General features: G+C 39.4%; 1 protein-coding gene across 1 annotated transcript in view; it reads right to left on the bottom strand.

Moving 5' to 3' along the window:
* Positions 1-13,779, bottom strand: part of LOC122794689 — a 149,142-nt gene extending 135,363 nt beyond the window's left edge. Inside the window, exon 1 of the mRNA XM_044063318.1 lies at positions 7,017-13,779. Within this exon, the coding sequence (XP_043919253.1) occupies positions 7,017-13,770 (6,754 nt within the window). The 5' untranslated portion in view covers positions 13,771-13,779. The remainder of the gene's footprint in view (positions 1-7,016) is intronic.
* Positions 13,780-22,796: the final 9,017 nt, after the last annotated feature.

Below are 22,796 nucleotides of genomic sequence, written 5' to 3'. Positions count from 1 at the left end.
TTCTAGGTAGAACACTGGGAGATACATGGCTTGATTCAAAGTTCATAGGTTCATAGGTAAGTACTAGGCTATTGACTCTAAGGTCTTCATAAGCCTAGCCAAAAGAGGTTCCCTGGCTTTTGCCACCCAAGAAAATTATTTTCCTGTGCCCCTGTCAAGCAGAGCCACAGAAGTGATCCCTGGGGTGAATTTCCTGTTTCCCATCCAATTGTCAAGATTTCTCTTAAAGACAGCTAATAAGCAGCTTTGCTTGACATGAATGGGTAGTCTGTTCCAGAGCATGGGAAGTCTCTGGGACAGGAATCTATCCCTCCAGCATGTTTTGTTTATTGTGGTGACAAGGTTTAGGTCCCTGGGGCATGTGGCCAGGAGAGATTGGGATTTCTTTAAGTGTAGCATGTCCATCAGATCTGGGTTAGACATTGCTTTGTATGTTAGGCAGAGGTCGCCTCTGAGTAGGCGATATGCGACGGAGTAGAGCTGGAGTTTTTTTAGATGGTCTGCATATAGCATTTATTTGAGGCCAGTAATCCTTTTAATGAGGTATTTCTGTCCTTTCTAGTTGTTGTAGATGTCTTGCGAGGTACATGCCAAATGGGGAGTTGTACTCTATAATGGGTCTGATGAGGGATGAGTAGAGAGGAATGATGACTTCACTTTTTCTGGAGGAGAACCCCTTTGTGATAAGGTGTGCCACATAGAAGGATCTCCTGACTACTGTGGCAATGTGATTATCAAAGCAGAGACTACTGTCTACCTGTGTCCCAAGGTCTCTTGTCACATTTTCGGTATTTAGTAGGCTACCACCTATGTGGTAGTTCATGGGTAAGATGTTTTTCTCAAAGGGGATGACAATGCACTTCTTGGCATTGATCTTTAGGCCATGACTTTGACACTAAGCATCAGTCTCAATGAGGCCTCTTTGCAGAATGTCCACATCCTTAGGCAAATCTATTATGGCTCCTAGTTTGCAGTCATCTGCGAACTTCATTACTCAGAGACCAGTTGTATTAGCCTGGACTTCTGAGAAGTAGATACTAAACAGGAGAGGATCCAGGACCAAAACCTGTGGTACTCCACTTGTCACTGGTCTGAAGTCAGATTTGGTGTTGGCTTCTTTCACTGTGTGGGTTCTGTCAGTGAGCCAGCTGGCCACCCATCTTGTGACATAGGGATTTATGCCCAGTCTAGTGAGTTTATCTATAATACCAGAGTGGGGGATGGTGTCAAAAGCCTTGGCGAGGTCAAGATAGGCTGCGTGCACCACCTTACCCTCATCTACGGCTCTAGTCACTGCTTCAAAGAAGTCAATCAGGTTTAGGAGGCATGATCTACCTTTTACAAACCCAAACTGAGTGGGGTCCAGAGTTTGGAGGTTACCTATATCTTTGTTTATAAGCTCCAGGATGATGTGTTCCATGGCATTGCAGACCAGGCTCATCAGGCTAATGGGGTGGTAGTTCCCGGGGTCAGTAGTGGCACCCCCCTTTCTGGAATGGGATAACCATTGCTGTGCACCATTCCATAGGCACAAAGCCTGAAGTGAGGCTATGGTTGAACATGATACTTAGGTGGGATGCCAGTTCATTCTGTAGTTCATGCAGAACACAGCCTGGGATGTTGTCTGGTCCCATGGATGCTGTGTTCTTGGCTTTGGAGAGTGCGGTCTTTACTTGTTCATCCATGATTAAAGGGACTTTGCAATCTTCCGGTATGAAGATGGGCCCTTTGGGGGGGTGGGGGGTAAAGTTTGCACTGAACCTGTCTGCCAGGATATTGGCAATATCAGTTAGTTCAGTAAATCTAGTGCCATTGTGCTGTAGCTCAGAGCAGATCTGAGTGTTGCCATTGCGATTCTTGACATAGCTGTAGAATGCTTTGTGGTTGTGTTTAGAATCCATGGCAATTTTATTTTCATAACTTGCTTTGGAGGATTTTATGAGGTATCTCAGCTTCTTACTGTGGCTGACCAGGGTGTTACTGCAATAATGGGATTTTACTCTTTTTTGCAACAGTTTCTTCCTTCTATTGTAGAGTTTGTTTATGGCAGGAGTCCTGCAGATTGGCTTCCTTTTTTTGAAGGACAGTGTCTTGGTTCTGTTGGGGATGGCACAGTCCATGCACTCATGTATGTGCTTATACAGTGTATTTGTATATGATTCAGCAGTCATGCCTCTATTATCCATCTGTATGGATGTCGCAAAGTTAGCCACTTCTGTCTTAAGAAGCATGAAGTTAACTTTGGATAAGTTTTTTATGGTGGTTTCCTTAATGGGTAGTGGGGGTGGGATATGGATGTCTAGGGTGATTAGCTTGTGGTCAGATCTGACTAGCGAGGAGTTGACCTCTGGCATGGAGCATCTGTTACCCATATTGGTAATGACCAGGTCCAGGATGTTGCTGCCCCAGGTGGGGGTATGGGCAATCTGATCCAGGGCACTGGAATTAATGAATTCCAGAAAACGTTGAGCAAATGAGTTAGTACATGAGTAGTTTTCCCATTTGATGGTGGGGTAGTTGAAATCTCCCAATATTATGGTATTGGGCTGCACCTTAATATTATCCAGTATATTAAGAAACATAGAGTGGGCATCCTTGGGCATGGCGGGGGATCTGTAACAAGCTACAACCTTAATTGCAGTCTTGCCCAGTGTTAATTGTATTTGGATCATTTCAGATGCATTATGTTGAGCAACTAGCCTGGAGGTGTGGATATCCTTTATGAATATGGACACACCTCCTCCTTTACTGTTTTGGTCCAGGATTGATGGCCAAAAGGTGTGGTAAAAATTGTAGCCTGGTAATGCAGAGGTTCTCTCTTGAGTCTTAAACCAGGTCTCTGTCACTGCACAGATGTCGATGTTCTCCATCTTAAGGAGTGCCTCGAGTGAGTGAATTTTGAGGTTTAGACTGAACTCTGAAATTAGATTGGGCATGAATGATGGATTTGATCTTAATAACACCCTGTCTGTATGGAATACCAGATAGTGTTCATACACCATAAGAGATTGCAACTCAGATATTCTTTTTGCGGATGTCAGAGCAGAACTGTTTTCCAAGAAATAAACTTTATAGTGAAATAGCTGCAAGATGTACCTTAACAGGCAAACTTGTAAGAATTTAAGCAACTCAAATGAAATAAAACTTTCCAACAACAAATCATAACAACATTGTCTTGATATTCCATAAGCAATGCATGCCTCCCAGCAGCTTTCATAATACAAATAAACCTGTTCTGTTTTAAAGTGGAAAGCAATCTTGATTTGTCCCTGGAAGAGTTATAAAAAACATTAGTTTCCTTGTCTGTGTGCCAAATCATACGGTTCTGTCTCACACAGAGTTTCATAATACATGCTGCTGGTGTAATAACAATGGTAAGGTACAGGTATACGAATCTTTACAGTAAGGTACAGGTATATAAATCCTTGCAGTAAGGTACAGGGTACAGATATACACATCCTTAAAGTAAGGTACAGATATACAAATCCTTACAGTAAAGTATAGGTATATAAATCCTTACAGTAAGGTACAGATATACACATCCTTGCAGTAAGGTACAGGTATATAAATCCTTACAGTAAGGTTCAGGGTACAGGTATACACATCCTTACAGTAAGGTACATATATGCAAATCCTTACAGTAAGGCATAGGTATATAAATCCTTACAGTAAGGTACAGATATACACATCCTTGCAGTAAGGTACATGTATATAAATCCTTACAGTAAGGTACAAGGTACAGGTATACACATCCTTGCAGTAAGGTACAGGTATATAAATCCTTACACTAAGGTACAGGTATAAACATCCTTGCAGTAAGGTACAGGTATATAAATCCTTACAGTAAGGTACAGGGTACAGGTATACACATCCTTACAGTAAGGAACATATATACAAATCCTTACAGTAAGGTATAGGTATATAAATCCTTACAGTAAGGTAAAGATATACACATTCTTGCAGTAAGGTACTGGTATATAAATCCTTACAGTAAGGTACAGGGTACAGGTATACACATCCTTACAGTAAGGTACAGATATACAAATCCTTACAGTAAGGTATAGGTATATAAATCCTTACAGTAAGGTACAGATATACACATCCTTGCAGTAAAGTACAGATATACAAATCCTTACAGTAAGGCATAGGTATATAAATCTTTACAGTAAGGTACAGATATACACATCCTTGCAGTAAGGCTGAGGTATATAAATCCTTACACTAAGGTACAGGTATAAACATCCTTGCAGTAAAGTACAGGTATATAAATCCTTACAGTAAGGTACAGGATACAGGTATACACATCCTTACAGTAAGGTACATATATACAAATCCTTACAGTAAAGTACAGGTATATAAATCCTTACAGTAAGGTACATATATGCACATACTTGAAGTAAAGTACAGGTATATAAATCCTTACAGTAAGGTACAGTTATAAATATCCTTGCAGTAAGGTACAGGTATATAAATCTTTACAGTAAGGTACAGGTATACAAATCCTTACAGTAAGGTACAGATATACAAATCCTTACAGTAAGGTATAGTTATATAAATCCTTACAGTAAGGTACAGATATACACATCCTTGTAGTAAAGTACAGGTATATAAATCCTTACAGTAAGGTACAGGGTACAGGTATACACATCCTTACAGTAATGTCAGATATACAAATCCTTACAGTAAGGTATAGGTATATAAATCCTTACAGTAAGGTACAGATATACACATCCTTGCAGTAAAGTACAGGTATATAAATCCTTACAGTAAGGTACAGGGTACAGGTATACACATCCTTACAGTAAAGTACAGGTATACAAATCCTTACAGTAAGGTATAGGTATATAAATCCTTACAGTAAGGTACAAATATACACATCCTTGCAGTAAGGTACAGGTATATAAATCCTTACAGTAAGGTACAGGGTACAGGTATACACATCCTTACAGTAAGGTACAGATATACAAATCCTTACAGTAAGGTATAGTTATATAAATCCTTACAGTAAGGTACAGATATACACATCCTTGTAGTAAGGTACAGGTATATAAATCCTTACAGTAAGGTACAGGGTACAGGTATACAGATCCTTACAGTAAGGTACAGATATACAAATCCTTACAGTAAGGCATAGGTATATAAATCCTTACAGTAAGGTACAGATATACACATCCTTGCAGTAAGGTTCAGGTATATAAATCCTTACACTAAGGTATAGGTATCAACATCCTTGCAGTAAAGTACAGGTATATAAATCCTTACAGTAAGGTACAGGATACAGGTATACACATCCTTAAAGTAAGGTACATATATACAAATCCTTACAGTAAGGTATAGGTATATAAATCCTTACAGTAAGGTACATATATACACATACTTGAAGTAAAGTACAGGTATATAAATCCTTACAGTAAGGTACAGGTATAAATATCCTTGCAGTAAGGTACAGGTATATAAATCTTTACAGTAAGGTACAGGTATACAAATCCTTACAGTAAGGTACAGATATACAAATCCTTACAGTAAGGTATGGTTATATAAATCCTTACAGTAAGGTACAGATATACACATCCTTGTAGTAAGGTACAGGTATATAAATCCTTACAGTAAGGTACAGGGTATAGGTATACAGATCCTTACAATAAGGTACACATATACAAATCCTTACAGTAAGGTATAGGTATATAAATCCTTACAGTAAGGTACAGATATACACATCCTTGCAGTAAAGTACAGGTATATAAATCCTTGCAGTAAGGTACAGGGTACAGGTATACACATCCTTACAGTAAGGTACAGATATACAAATCCTTACAGTAAGGTATAGGTATATAAATCCTTACAGTAAGGTACATATATACACATCCTTGTAGTAAGGTACAGGTATATAAATCCTTACAGTAAGGTACAGGGTACAGGTATACACATCCTTACAGTAAAGTACATGTATATAAATCCTTGCAGTAAGGTACAGGTATATAAATCCTTGCAGTAAGGTACAGGTATAAACATCCTTACTCAGTCTTGTTTATCAGGATTGTAGTTTCCCTTCTTTCAGGTGACAAGAAATCCTTGAAGATTTTGACTCCCAGCCTGCTGGTGTTCTCCACAGAAATTGTGTACAACCAGAGTGGGGTTGTGAAGTGGCTGGGATGTAATTGTGAGTGAGTGAATGGTACTGTATGGTACTTCGGCTAGGCTCTGTGTCCATACGTGAAGACCTGCATACATCACTTACTGCAAGCACAGCAAGTATTGCACAGTTCTTAGCAGCTACAAGAAGGAAGAGAATGAAACTTCAGCCACCTGTCCACCTGTAGCTGGTTGCAAAGTATTGAGCCTTGCCCGGGAATATGGACTTGACCTATCAAAGGAGTTGTAATTATAATAACCTGCTAGCAGGCCAAGTGCTTCTGTTGGAAACACCATTGCATGTTTTGTTAATTCATTACTCTGAGGTGACAGCTACTTTGTTTTCAATGTCTAATATATTTTGCCTAGTTTCTTCATCTTAATATCGAATGCTTGGCACTATGGTGGTTCTTAGACATTGATCCCAGTGTTTTTTTGTTTGTTTCATTCTTAACTACATAATTTTATTATTTATATGTGTAACATTTACAATCTGCATGGTGACAAAGTGGCACAACAGATAGTGTTGTTGCCTCACAGCAAGAAGTTTCCCACTTCAGTTCAAGTCTGCATGTACTCCCTGTGTTTGTGTGGGTCCCTCCTGGATGATCTGGTTTCATCCCACTTTTCAAAGACATGAACTAAATGGATTGCACACTCTAAATTTGCCATGAGTGTGAGGTGTGGAAGAACTACTGTGGCTGGGCTAGCCACCTACTGGTGTAAACCTGACACCCTGACCTCATAAGGGAAAAAGGGGTGGTAAATGGATTTACAATATGCATTTGACAGTTTACTTGTTTTCTAATGATTAACAAGATCATTTAAAGTTGTGCTATCTCTATTTTTCTGAAACTGCTACTTAAAGAAAATTTTCTCCTTACCTGGGAATAATTTTCTGCATATATGTGCAGCTTCTTTGTGGGATCGTTCAGTGCATGCATCCTTCCATTCTCCATCAATGTTTACTTGAAGAATGCCTTCATAGTCTGATATGAATATCTTAATAAGTCGTATTTTCCTGCAGTAAACTGTGACTGTGCCATATCCATCACTAACTTTTAGGAATTCTAATCCTCTCAATGTGCAGTATAAGTTTCCACGTACGTTATGACTAAATGAAACTTCTTCAAAGTCAATACCATTCCAGATATAAGGAATTCCCCAGACAGTATAGAGATCTTCATTACCATATTTAAGTATGTAATCTGGCTCACATGACCCCAAACCGATCCAGTGGCCATTAAAACACAGCAGATACTTTCCAGATGAAACATGATAGTGTTTATCACACACTAATTGTAATGCATCCCCATGTTTGTACTGGGCAATATTTTCCATTGACCTGTATTTGCCATGGGAGACCAAAGGTACTGCTGGACATAAAATTGGAACACAATGCATAATAAATGCAGGAAATGGTACCCATATTCCTTTATTTAATATGCATTCAAAAGAATGTCTTCCTTCAACAGCATATCCAAACGTACAGTGGTAGTTAAGATGAATTGAATCTGGGTGCTTTTCAGTTTGTGACCAGGCATTATTGATTTTGGGCAAAGAAGGACAACAGGCAGGCTGTGGCGGATCTAAGTTGCCAAATTTGCAGATGCTTCTAAAGCTGTATCCAAGGCATTCTGTTACAAATAACTCATTATGTAAAACCACTCCAGTACCAGTGGTGCAGTTCTTGGGCAGGCAAGGTGGGCTGATTTCAGGATGCTGTTCTTCACAGGGGATTTCAGAATCTGCAGCAAGATAGTAACCATCTGAGCATTCGATCACAGCAAGAGCTCTATTTCGAGTTATCTTTTCATCTATGACAATGGTTCCTTCAGGTGCAGCAAAGTCTGTACATATGTTTTTAGTTTTTATTTCAGGAAATGAAACATATCTACTTTTGGCATCCCCAGTTTGAGCACATATATTTATTAAGTACACTGATTTTGGCTGCAAGTTATGTATTTCCAAATGCGTTTCATTGGTAGTGAATGTAGCCTCTGCACTGTCATTGTATTTCATTATGTGAAGCATGTATGAATAACTGTCACTTTGGGGATCCATGTGCTTGGATGGAGTTGACCATCTTACCCAGATGGTATTGTGGGTAATATGAACTATTGTAAGAAATGATGGAGGGCTGGGTATTGTTCTGAGTTCAGTCTTATTAAAATATATAATGGGAATGCCACACTTCACCAAGTATGGCTGAAAAGCATACAGCACTCCAGAAAGAAGTCCATTAATCCTGATAGAGTCACCTACTGGGAAACTGTACTCTTCAAATAAATCACTTGTCACCATTAGTGCATAGGATGAGTTAGGCATGGCTCTATAATCACTTGTTTTTATGCTTACCTCAACTGAAGAATTATTAAGGCGTTTCAGGTATACTGTTGGTTCTGTAATATTGTGGGTTTTAATAGAAGCTGTTATATCATTTGCCAAGTTAAAATAATCAGAATGTATAATTGTCATGTTTCCAAAGACAAAATCCATATGTTGGTTATAAGAGTGGTTAGTACTCCAATTTTCCAAGACAATGATCAGCAAATTTTCACCAGTGAGCTCCAAGATAGGATTTTCATTTTTCAGTGAAATTATCAGATCATCATTTTGGACAAAAAAGCACATATCATGTGGAGACCAGTTTCTGACATATATATAATCCAACGCTTCATCTGTAGCAAAGTTCTGAATATGTTTTATGCCATGACTGTTGTCTAAGATATATATATCATTTCCAGGTCCTCCATGTAAAATATCATCTCCATCATCAGGAACTAGAGTATCATTACCAAAATGACCAATGAGTTCATTGTCTTCACTGCTCCCTCTTAGGAGATCATTAAATTGAGTCCCATGTACATTTTCTACATTTTTGTACACATCACCACTGGCATCTGCCCTGTAACCCCTTCCTGTCTTTAAATCTACTTTGACACCAATGGATAACTTTATATCTCCACTGAAAAAAATGGTATCAGAACCAGCACCTCCATCAATCCTATCTGCTCCATTACCAGGGTAAAGAAGGTCATCTCCATCACCACCTGAAATGTCATCGTCACCTTCTCCACCATATATAATGTCATTTCCATCTTTAGCAATTATAATGTCATTACCATCTAGGCCTTCTATCTTTTCACTTCCTCTGTTGCCCTGCAGATAGTCATCCATATTGCCCCCTAAGATGGATGTACTACTTGGACTTCCTGTGATGAAGTTGCTGTGAGATTTTGATCCATAAATATGTGAAACATTGGCAAATTCATCTCCATTGGCAAAGGAGAAATTACAGCTCATTTCAACAGACTCACTGTAAACCTTTTGAACAGACTTATAAGGGTACATGCTGTTGTCAATTTGGAATAAGAACCCATCCAAAGAATGCACAATGAGGTGTTGGTATTCTGCCCCTAAAGAATAGTTCAGCAGCCGGACACCAACCGAGTCATTCCTAGAAATAGATGTTAAAACAATGTGTGGATGCTCTAGCAGCACTGTAATGTCTTTATATAGGATGTGTAGAAATAAGTTATCCATCTGGCCATCGTAGGCCTTATTGTTAATTTCATTCTCGTATCCATAGCCGTGACCAATGACATATGTATCAGTCCCACTGCCGCCTTCCAGGTACTGGTATTTGTATGCATTTCCAATCCCAGGGTCAATAAAATTATTCATCCCATTTCCAATTACAGAATAAGAGCATTCGCTTGACTTAGCTTGAAACCGTTCCACTTTAATCCAAGGTTCTTTCAGCAAATCATAGATCATATATTTATCTTTACATGTGTCATTATTAAGACTGATTTCAAATGGTATTATTATGTCATTTTCAGAAGCATTTGGGGCCAAGGTTGCAATAATGCCATCACTGGACTGTAGCACTAAATGTTGATAATCTTCTCCTAGTGACCAGTTTAAGAGAGTAATTGTTGTTTGTAAATCTAAATGCTTTATTATTATATCTGCATTTCTCTGTTCAGCTTTAAGATCCTTCCATTTTTGTTGTACAAATAAAACATCAGTGACTTTATCTTTAGCAAAATTATTAATTACCAATCCTTTACAATCATCCTTGAATACATATTTGTCCATGCCATCCCGCCCTTCTAAATAATCTGTTCCACCAGAGCAGCTGAGAAAATTTCCAAAATTATTACTAATGATATGATCATCATATGGAGAATCAAAAATTGTTACAACGCTTTCTAAACGTTTGTCACCAGCAGACAAGTCAATGGTGATACCCTGCTCATGCATACTGAAGTCTATGGTCAGTGGAGTAATAATAATCCCTGAGTTTTTGTCTTCAGATATGTGGAAGGTCACATGATCTGAGCTTGTAAATGCTACGTGTTGGAAACTGCTGTTCTTACCCCAGTCCTCTAACGTTACACATGTTTTAATTGGGTCACTAATATCAGAAAGCTGAAGGTGAATTTTATCCAACAAAACAAAACTGATTTGATTAAAAGGTACATGAAAGAAGACAACATCTAGCATATCATCCGTAGCAAAATTTGTTATAGTATCACAGCCTTCCCCAGAGTAAACATCGTATGTATCAGCACCAGGTCCTCCTTCTAGTCTGTCTGCCCCAGGACCACCATTGAGAACATTATTTTTATTGTTACCAGTTATTGTATCACTAAAGTTGGATCCAATTACTTTGGTGACTGTTTCATACTCGCCTGAAAGACACAGTTTCACAGGACTAACTGACTTTGTTTTGTCTAGAGTTTCTGGAATACATATTGTGTGAAATTTGCCCTTTCTTAGTCCTTGGTCTTCTGCAGTAAATAGAACACCATCAGAAGACTGGAAGGTCATATGTCGATAGTAATTAACATTTGTGCTAGTAAACCAATTCCTGATTTTGAGTTTGTGCTCTTTTCCATAAATGATCACAAGATCTGAATGGTCTCTTTTGCACTCAATATGACTAAAAGGTGCTTTGATTAACAATAGATCATTGTGCATATCATGGGAAAAGTTATCTATTTCTGCAGTGGTACCAGTAGTAGGGAAAACATAAAGGTCATTACCATCTCCCCCTTCTAGAATGGAGTTCTGTGGCCCTAAGAAGAAGCTGTCATCACCTCCATGACCATAGATAGTATAATGATAATTTTTTGAGACATACATCAAGTCTGGATTACTACTGGAACATTCATTAGTTTTAATTCTAGAAGCATATGAAGGTACTTGCTGAGGGGCAATAAATGTATTGGCCTTATCATTTCCATAGTAGGTACCAAAAATAGAATAATGTTGCTTGATTTCTCCACAAAATATATCCCAAGATTTCACAGGTATGATCCACCAGAGATGAGCAGATTTTTTCTTGTACATAAATTGTATTGATTCACCTATTCCTAGAACAATATTTTTTATCTTAGGATTGTAAAATGTTTTTACAATTGTCTTAACTCCTCCATGCCCATCAGGAACTCCTCCTATTGATATAGAAATGTTTCCATCATTAAAAAGGTTCAGTGTTATCAGGCCTCCATACTGTGACAAAATTCCTTCAATGAAGTCTATTGTATCAAAGTTACTATCCGTTGCTGTAATTTTGTAATATGAGTCAGGAATGGATAGATTTTGAAGTAGCTCTTGGTTTTCCTCATATTGGTTTTTAATTTCAGACATCTCCCTACGTAATCCTCCAGTTCCAAAATCTAGTGCACCATTTTTCAATCCATTTAGAAAGGCTTTCATTTTTTGCACATTATTGGCATTTTTGGGCAACTTGTCCAGTTCACTCACAATATCACAATAGAAGTCTCCAATAGACATTCTAACTATAGATAAACCAATAATAACAGGTTCTAAGAATAATGCAGCAGGTGGAAAAGCAAGTTCTGTTAGGGATAATGCCGTTGTGGTAACATCTAAGACAAGTTCAGTTACTTTCAAGCCAAAATATTTCCTTTGTTCAGGGTCTGTATTATTGCTGTTCTGTATTTCAGTGGAGTCTTCTGCTATAAAATAGAAGTTAAACCCCATATTGATGAAAGGAACTGATTTAAGGAATTTACCAGTAGCAGTTGTTCCCAGCTTTTCCACAGAGTTTCCAATTTTCCCTATTGCTTTTTCCATACCTAGTGTCTGTGCACTTTTCTGGATTGCATTTTGAAGAACTTTTCTGGACATTGTGGTTACTTTCTGATTGATCCCTGATAGTTCACCAAGCCCATGTAGGGATTGTGATAGAGTAACAATACCTCTTGTTGTATTATTATCATGCAAATATTTTCCTGCGGCGAGGAACCCAAATGCAATTCCTTGAATCGCCATGGCTCGATTCAGTTTCTGCAGGGCATTGTTTCTGTTGTATTTGACATAGTTTAAGTCTTCTTGGATTTGCTTTGTATAAAGTAGTTTAGATTCATCTACAGGTACAGAAATAAGATGACTTTCATCTGAATTAATTTTACTAACCATACGACCAATAAGTTTGCCCTCTTTTACCCTCAGTGATGTCTCATCCAGAGTGAATTCATTGTCGTTATATTTTCTTTGAATGTCACACAGATTCCTTCTCCTTCTTCTCCTCCCATATGTGGCACAAGTTACCTGTTTCACAAACCGTTCTTCAATGTCAGAAGTTACTTGACGATTATCACTTTCTAGTATAATGTCACTAACTAAGTCTCTCGAAGCTGTATCTTGTCTGTTGCCCAATATGACAACTTCACGTTCTACAACGCCATTTTTATAATTATATTTTACTTTCATGCCATTTGTTACTTTATTATTTTGTGGTTGAAATAACTCTTCAATCAAATAATCAGTTATGTCTTTTCTTGTTTTTTCATACACATTGCTTGAAAGCTGTGCAATAAACTCTGCTTGTTTATCATCCGCATGAGGTATTCCTACATTAAATTCTTCTGCTGTATAAACAAATGTTCTGTATGACACTACTGTCTCAATGTTGACTCCTAAACTGTTTACTTTAGTGAGAAACTCTGACATGTACTTTTGTGCAGTCCATCTTCCAGCATTGCAATTTATGCAACGCATATGTATTTCTGCATTATTATCCAAATGAAAATCAAATTTTATTTTGCTGACAGCTTTTGCTAATGTCTCTGCTGACATGGAATTAATACTGTATTCCAAAGGAACGTTTACATCTCTTCCTCCTGGAACACCATATCCTCCATGACCCACTGTGATAATTTTTATGTTTTTTGCAGTTGCCAGTTGATGTTTTGCAACATTTTCTGTATTTTGATCAGGAATAATGATCTTTGGGGTATAAGACCCATCTTCATGCCGAATTGCTTGTAGAAGGACTACATTTATTTTCATGTTCTTTTTTTTTGTAAAATATTTTTCATAGAAATTTTTAAATGCCTTGTCTTTTTGTAGGCACCCTTCAGGTCCTAATACATAGTAAACCTGCAGCTCACTATTGTGATTGTTGTCATTAGGATATATGTCTATATCCATCTCATTAGGATCCATGTCTATATCCATCTTATTAGGATCCATGTCTACATCCATATCAAAATCCATATCGACATCCATGCCCAGGTTTGTCTGTGAATCTCCATGGTATAAGAAGAAAAGGAGCAAAATAATCTTGCAGAGGCATGATAGCTGTGCAGGACTCATCATTTGTCTGGAAAAAATCTCTTCCTGAAATTAAAATGCAAACACAATTTAGTATATAATGCATTCCCAAACTCTCTATCTGCAAACTAAATAAATCTTACAAAAAATTAATATGTATAATGTAAACTATTGTCAGATCATCTTGCATTCCTTTATATGCTGGGGTTAAAGTAATTACCTAACAGGCAGGAGATGCAGGGTTTGATTCTCATCTGGGGATTATTGGGTAAGTTTCAAATAGCCCACAACAGAAGTCAGCTTACTACTATCCTATAAATCTGCCTTATGTAGGTTCTGTAGTGTAATGATTATCACGTCTACTTTACATGCAGAATGTCCTGAGTTTGATCTCCAGTGGAGCCATTATAGACCCCAGTGTCTAAATAGATATAGCATTGTCCTCCTAAGCTAGGAATTGTGGGTTCATGTCCCATCTGGAATTATATAAGCTTTCGGGGAGAAGGGGCTGGCAAACAGTTAAAGTCTTTATCTCACAGATACAGGGGACAGGGTATGATTCTGACCTCTGGTTATTGGCTAGGCTTGTAATAGTCTGCAGACAGATAGCCTAGTATTCATCTTTGAACCTATGAACCAGTGGATACACCCCACTCCTTCCTGATGAGTCCTTAGGGCATACTCCAAGCAAAGCCAGTATCGACTTGGTTTATGGCATACTGCATGACATACTTCAGTACAGATGCTGACATACCTCTCAACCTCTTAGCATAAAGAATCTGGGCAAAGCCTGAAATAGTGTGAGTGTAGGGGGGACAAAGGCCAAAAAATATCTACAGATTTTAAAACTGGCTATTATAAACTTATAAAGCTGCTGAACTAAGAGGATTTGTATTACTGTGAATTTTCTGAAGGATATGAAGTCTGAAACTGAAATGCATGTCATTATATAGTAACTTCAAACCAGAATGATTTGCCAAAAAAACATAAATGTTATGAGGAGCAGACCAAAAGTATGAAGAAAAAAATATGAACATTCTGTGAAAAATGTGAACATTTCAGATGTGTGGATGCCAACAATAGCTACACTTAGATGAGGATACTGACTTAGAAAAATCAAGTGCGACACAACAGGACAGTGCAGTGGAACAATGGAAATCATAAAACACCACTCACACAATATGCTAATCAGTATATGCATATTCGTAATGTACAGTACTGTTGTAAGAAGCGCAACATGCTAATCAGTATACCAATCTCCACAATGCGCAGAAATGTTGAGCTGATAAGTATATTTTTTGGCACTTTTTAACTATTCAGAGTTGAATAAAACAATAATTGAATTCAGTTCAGAATACCGTTTGAATAAATTGCATTTATTTAAACTGTATTTGCTTTAATAATGCTACATCTCCGGTGTTCTAGCTTGCACTGCATTTGAATTGTTTTTAGTGCTGTTTTAGCTGCTTTTCTGTAAAAAAAAAGTTCTAAGCTTGTTTCCTGCCTTTCCTGTAACTAGTCTAGTCCAAATATAGATTTGCTGTATCGAGGACTGTTTGTAAGCTTCTGAGCCCTCCCAAGCCTTTCTGTGTTGAAGGGAAGCCTTCTAGCTTATCAGTGGGAGAGTTAAGCACTAGAAAGCCTACCTACCACAGGAGGAGTGGTTTCTGGCTCAGAAATTGTAGTTTATTGGCAGTCTGGGCAGTTTTCCCATCTTTTAAAACTTTCTGGTTTAAAAGCCAGCATTTGTGCTTGTTTCCCACCCTTTTCCTGTAACTAGTCTAGTCCAGATACAGATTTGCTGTATCCAGGACTGCTTGTAGGCTTCTGAGTGGTGCTAAAAAGTGTGCTCTTCAATTTTTCAGTTAGATCTGCTAGTTCTCTCCTCTCCTGTACTTTTACTAGCTTATTAGTCTAGCACTTTACCAGACTTCTTGTAGCAATTACTGTAGCACACAAAAGTGCTACCAGCACTAAATGTTCTACAAGGAAACAGCTCAAGTACTTATTATTAATGCCTACCCCTCCAGGCATGTCTAAGGGTCAGTTCCCTGTGCTATATCCTATTAACCTGGTGAACTTGGGCATCCTGAAGCAATGTAGCAACTGCTTCATGTACACTGACAACCCACTCATCTTACCTCCCAACACTCAGACTTGCAAGAGATGCACTTACATATCCAAATTGGAAGCCACATACTCTCCAGCCAAGACTGGCATAGCTGGTCAAGAGGAGAAGGTCACCACTTGCATCACATCACATGGAATTCATAGCCCTTTAGAACACATACCAGCATTACCTTCACATAAAAATACAAACCACACACCCACCTTCGAGGAGGCTCTCAATAAAAATCTAGCCAAACAGCAGAGGCCTCCAAGGAAGAAACGCACTTGACCACCACAACACTAATCATGAGACACATAACTCTCCTAAACAGTGTGCCACTCAACCACAGCCCCTAAGGCAAAACAGCATGCCCATTACACTAGTCATAGGTGACTCGATAGTGAGGCACTCTGATATCCCACTCACTAGGTTGAATAAGGAGAATGTAACAGTCAGCTGCCTGTCAGGAGCCAGGATCCGCCACATAATAAATGCACTCAGGTCCCTAAATAACAGGTACAAATATGACTCTGGCATTTTACATGCGGGTGTGAATGACCTGAGACATACCTCCCTGGACTACATGAAAAGAGACATGATGGAGATCTTGGATTATGTATCCCAGGTGGGTATGACCCTAGCCCTGAACATCACCCTACCATCACCCAGAATAATACCTCAGTACAAGCAGAAAATGATTGATTTTAACAATTGGCTAAGTTTCTGGTGCCATTCCAAGGGGATCCAGTATCTGTCTGCCTGGGATGACATGAATGATAGACCTCGATGCTTTGCCAGAGATGGCCTGCATCTGTCACCTCTGTGCTTCTGGATACTGCCCAAGGCTCTTGCCACCCCTATAGTGCCTTTTTTAGGCTGTGTTCCAAAGACCAAATTACCACCATAACAGCTACAAACAAATGCAATCTGGGGGTCATGCTGCTCAATGCTAGAAGTCTAAATATCAAAATGCACTCGCACAAAGCACTGCTTAAAATGGAGAACATTGATATTTGTGCTGTAACAGAGACCTGGTTCAAAGCAACAGAAAGCACCCCTGCACTACCAGGCTATAACTCATTCCACACCTCTTGGCACCAGCACTTGGACCAAAGCTCCAAAGGCAGTAGTGTTTCCATATTCAGAAAGGATGCACACACCTCCAGACTTGTAGCCCAACATAACACACCAGAGAAACTTCAGGTACAGCTAATATTGGTTAAGACTGCAATTTAGGTCATAGCCTGTTATAGGTGCCTAACCATGTCCCAAGACTCATACTCCACATTCCTAAGCACCCTGGAGAATATTAGGGTCCAACCTAACACTTTCATACTGGGTGACTTCAACTACCCCTCCATTAACTTGGAAAACTACTCATGTACCAAAACACTTGCCCAGTGTTTCCTAGAATTCATTAATTCCAATGCCCTGGACCAGCTCGTTCTTACCTCCACAAGAATTAGCAGCATCCTTGACCTGGTCATTACTAACATGGGCAACCCTTGCTCTACACCAATAGTCAACTCCTCCCTGGTTATATTCTACCACAAACTCATCACATTGGAAAACTACATCCCATCCAACCACACCCCCCCCCTGCAAAGGTAACCACCATAAAAAAGCATCTCAAAAGCTAACTTTGGGCTCCTAAAAACAGAGTTGGCTAACTTCAAGGCACCCATGCAAATGGAGAATAGTTGCATGACCACCAAATCATACACCAATGCACTGTATGAACAAGTACACAAATGCATGGATATCGCCATACCCAATAGAACCAATACAATCTCCTCAAAAAAAAAGGGAAGCCACTCTGGTCATCCCCTGCCATAAACAAACTCTACAACAGAAGGAAGAAACTGATGTGGAATAAGGTGAAGTCCCAAGACTGGAAAAACTCCCTTATCAGCCTCAAAAAAAGTTGAGATCCCTCATCAAATACTCTAATGCTAGCTATGAAAACAGAATTGCAGTAGATAGTAAAGACAACCACAAGGCCTTCTATAGTTATGTAAAGAATCTCCACAGCAATACCCAAATTTGCTCTGAGCTACTGCACAATGGTACCTCCTATACCAAGCCAAGAGATGTTGCTAATATACTGGCCATCAGATTCAGTGCCAACGTTACCCTTCTCCCCCCCAAAGGACCAATCACAATACCAGTAAATTGCCAGGCCCTCAGTATTACTGCTGCACAGGTTAAAACAGCACTGTTCAAGGCCAAGAATACAGCTTATATGGAACCTGACAATATCCCTGGCTGTGTTCCACATGAACTACAATGTGAACTGGCACCACACCTGTGTGCCCTGTTCAATCACAGCCTCACCTCAGGCTTTGTCCCTACTGAATGGTGCACTGCTACAATCATCCATCTCCACAAAGGAGGAGCAACTACAGACCCTGGGAAATATCACCCCATTAGCCTGAGTCTGATATGCAAAGCTATGGAACACATCATCATGGACCTAATAAATAAGGATATAGGGAATCTCCAAACTCTGAATCCCACACAGTTTGGTTTTGTGAAGGGTATATCATGTCTGCTCAACCTGGTTGACTTCTTTAAGTCAGTCACCAGAGGTGTGGATGAAGGCAAGAAGGTTCATACAGCCTACTTTGATATGGCCAAGGCCTTTGATACCATTTCTCACTCAGTAATCATAAAAAACTCACTAATCTAGGCATCAACCCCTATATCACTAGGTGGGTTGCAAACTGGCTCACAGATGGAACCCACAGTGTGAAAGTAGCCGACTCCAAGTCAGGCTGATGACCAGTCATGAGTGGTGTCCCATAGGGGTCAGTCCTGGGTCCTCTCCTGTTTGGTATCTACTTTTCTGAAGTCCAGGCCAACACATAGGGACTCTGGCTGACAAAGTTCACAGATGATTGCAAGTTAGGAGCTATTATTAACTTCCAAGTGATGTTGACATTCTGCAGAAAGGACTCACTGAGACAAATGACTGGTGTCAGAACCATAGCCTTAAAGTCAATGCCAAAAAAATGTGTTGTCATCCCCTTTGGGAACAACTCACTTCACATGAATTACTGCATTGATGGTAGTCCATTGAACACAGAAGGCATTATAAGAGATCTGGGAACACAGGTTGACAGCAGCCTCTCTTTTGACCACCACATTGCCACTGTGGTCAGAAAGTCCTTCTATGTCGCACATCTCATTACTAAGGGTTTTGCATCCAGAAAGAAAGAGGTCATTGTCTCACTCTACTCTTCCCTCATTAAGCCAAACATCAAGTACAATGCCCCATTTGGCATGTACCTCACCAGACACCTGCAACAACTAAAGAAGCCAAAAAGTACCTCACAAAGATGATCGGAGGCCTTAAACACTTCTCCTATAAGTATAGACTCAAGAAACTCCAGTTATTCTCTGTCTCATATCAAATACATTGAAGCGATCTCTGCTTGACTTACAAAGCCATGTCTGACCCAGCTCTGTTAGAAATGATACATCAAAAGAAATCCCAATCACTCCACACCACATGCTCCAGAGACCTCAACTTCATTACCACAATCAACAGAACATGCTGGAGGGACAGGATCATAACCCAGAGACTAACCCATGCCATGGAATACACTTCCCATACATGGCAAACAGAGCACCTCACTGGCCCTCTTCAAGAGAAATATTGATGAGGGGATGGGAAATAGAAAATTCACCCTGGGGATCACTCCAGTGGCTCAACCCGACAGATGCACCAAGTACTAAGGTACAGGTGGCATGCTGCCAAAGTAATCCTTTGGGCTAGGCTTGTAAAGGCTCCAGGGCCATTAGCCTAGTACACAACTATGAACTTATGAACTGTTGTGATGAGCACATCATGATAATCAGTATAACCATCTCCACAATGTGCAGCACTGTTGTAATAAGCACAACATGCTAATCACTATACCCATCTCTGCAATATGCAGCACTATTGTGATAAGTACAACATGCAAATCAGTATACCCATCTCCAAAATGCACAACACTGTTGTAATAAGCACAACATTCTAAATAGTACATCCAACCCCACAATGTGGAGCACTGTCCTGATAAGCACAACATGCTAATCTTTATACCCATCTCCTCAATGTGCAGCACTGTTGTGATAAGCACAGCATGCTAATCAGTATTAAGATCTCCACAATGTGCACCACTGTTGTGGTAAGCACACCATGCTAATCAGTGTACTCATCCCCAAAATGTGCAGCACTATTGTGATAAGCACAACATGCTAATCAGTGTAAACATCTCACAACATGCAGCACTGTGGTGATAAGCACAACATGCTAATCATTATACCCATCTTCACATTGTGCAGAACTGTTTGATAAGCACAACATGCTAATCAGAATAATTGTCTTCACAATGTGTAGCACTTTTGTGATAAGCACAACATGCTCATCATTCTACCCATCTCTACAATGTGCAGCACTCTTGTGATAAGCACAACATGTTAATCACTATACCTGTTTCAATGATGTGCAGCACTGTTGTGATAAACACAACATGCTAATTAGTATAAACATCTCCACAATGTGCAGCACAGTTGTGATAAGCACACAATGCAAATCAGTTATCCATCTCCAAAATGCACAACACTGTTGTGATAAGCACATCGTTCTAATTAATATAGCCATCCCAGCAATGTGCAGCACCATTGTGATAAGCACAACATGCTAATCTTTATCCCCATCTCCACAATGTGCAGCTTTGTTGTGATAAGCACAGCATGCTAATCAGTATAGAAATCTGCATAATGCGCAGCACTGTTGTGAGAAGCACAACATAGTAATCAGTGTACCCATCTCCACAATGTGTAGTAGTGTTATGAAAAGCACGACATGCTAATCAGTGTAAACATCTCCACAACATGCAGCACTGTGTTGATTAGCACAACATGTTAATTATTATACCCATCTTCTCAAAGTGCAACACTGTTGTGATAAGCAAAACCTGCTAATCACTATACCTCTCTCGACAATGTGCAGCACTGTTGTGATAAGCACAACATGCTAATCAGTATAAACATCTCCACAATGTGCAGCACTATTGTGATAAGCACAACATGCTAATCACTATACTCATCTCCGCAATGTGCAGCATTATTGTTATAAGAACAACATGCTAATCAGTATACCCATCCCCACAAAGTACAGCACTATTGTGATAAGCTCAGCATGATAATTAATGTAAACATCTGCACAACGTACATCACTGTGGTGTTAAGGACAACATGCTCATCAATATACCCATCTTCACAATGTGCAGCACTGCTGTTGTAAGCACAACATGCCAAACAGTATACCCATCTCTACAATGTGCAGCACTGTTGTGATAAGCACAACATTCTAATCAGTATACCTGTCTTCACAACGTGCAGCACTGTTGTGATAAGCCCAACATGCTAATCAATATACCCCACTCCACAATGCACAGCACTGCTGTGATAAGCAGAACATGCTAATCAGTATACCCCTCTCCACAATGGGCAGCACTGTTCAGATAAGCGCAACATGCTAATCAGTATAAACATCTCCATAATGAGCAACACTGTTGTGATAATCACAACATGTGTATCACTTTACCTGTCTCCATGACGTACAGCACAGCACTGCTAATCACTATACCCATCTCCACAATGTGCAGCACTGGTGTAATAAGCATGACATGCAAATCATTATAGTCATCTGCACAATGTGCAGCACTGTTGTGATAAGCACAACAAGCTAATCAGTATACCCATCTCGACAATATGCAGCACTGTAGTGATAAGCAAAAGATGCTAATCACTATAACCATTTGCTCAATGTGTATCACTCTTGTAATAAGCACACCATGGAAATCAGTATACCCATCTCCAAAATGCCCAACACTGGTGATAAGCAAAACATTCTAAACAGTATATCCACCCCCACAATGTGAAGTACTGCTGTGATAAGCTCAACATGCTAATCTTTATACCCATATCCACAATGTGCAGGACTGTTGTGATAAGCAAAACATGCTAATCAGTATACCTGTTTTCACAAAGTGCACCACTATTGAGATACGCACACCATGCTAATCAGTATACCCATCTCCACAATGTGCTGCACTGTTGTGATAAGCACAACATTCTAATCAGTATACCTGTCTTCACAAAGTGCAGCGCTGTTGTGATAAGCACAACATTCTAATCAGTATACCTGTCTTCACAAAGTGCAGCGCTGTTGTGATAAGCACAACATTCTAATCAGTATACCTATCTTCACAAAGTGCAGCGCTGTTGTGATAAGCATAACATGCTAATAAGTATACCGTCTCCACAATGCACAGCACTGTTGTGATAAGCACAACATGCTAATCAGTATACCTGTCTTCACAAAGTGCAGTGCTGTTGTGATAAGCATAACATGCTAATAAGTATACCCCTTTCCACAATGCACATCACTGTTAAGATAAGCAAAACATGCTAATCAGTATAAACATATCCCCAATGTGCAACACTGTTTTGATAAGCACAACATGTGAATCATCATACCTGTCTCCATGACGTATAGTACAGCACTGTTGTGATAAGCACAACACGCTAATGACTATACCCATCTCCACAATGTCCAGCATTGTTGTTATAAGAACAACATGCTAATCAGTATAACCATCTCGACAATATGCAGCACTGTTGTGATAAGCACAACATGCTAATCACTATACCCATCTCCACAATGTGCAGCACTGGTGTAATAAGCATAACATTCTAAGCAGTATATCCATTCCCACAATGTGAAGCACTGCCGTGATAAGCACAACATGCTAATCTTTATACCCATCTCCACAACATGCAGCACTGTTGTGATAAGCACTTGATAATCATTATACCCATCTTCAGAATGCGCAGCAGTGTTGTGATAAGCACAACATGCTAATCAGTATAACTGTCTCCACAATGTGCAGCACTGTTGTGATAA

This window comes from Protopterus annectens, chromosome 2.part1 (assembly GCF_019279795.1).
Source record: "Protopterus annectens isolate FY-2018-M chromosome 2.part1, PAN1.0, whole genome shotgun sequence".
NCBI lineage: Eukaryota > Metazoa > Chordata > Ceratodontiformes > Protopteridae > Protopterus > Protopterus annectens.
This window is presented reverse-complemented; position numbering and strand designations above follow the sequence as displayed.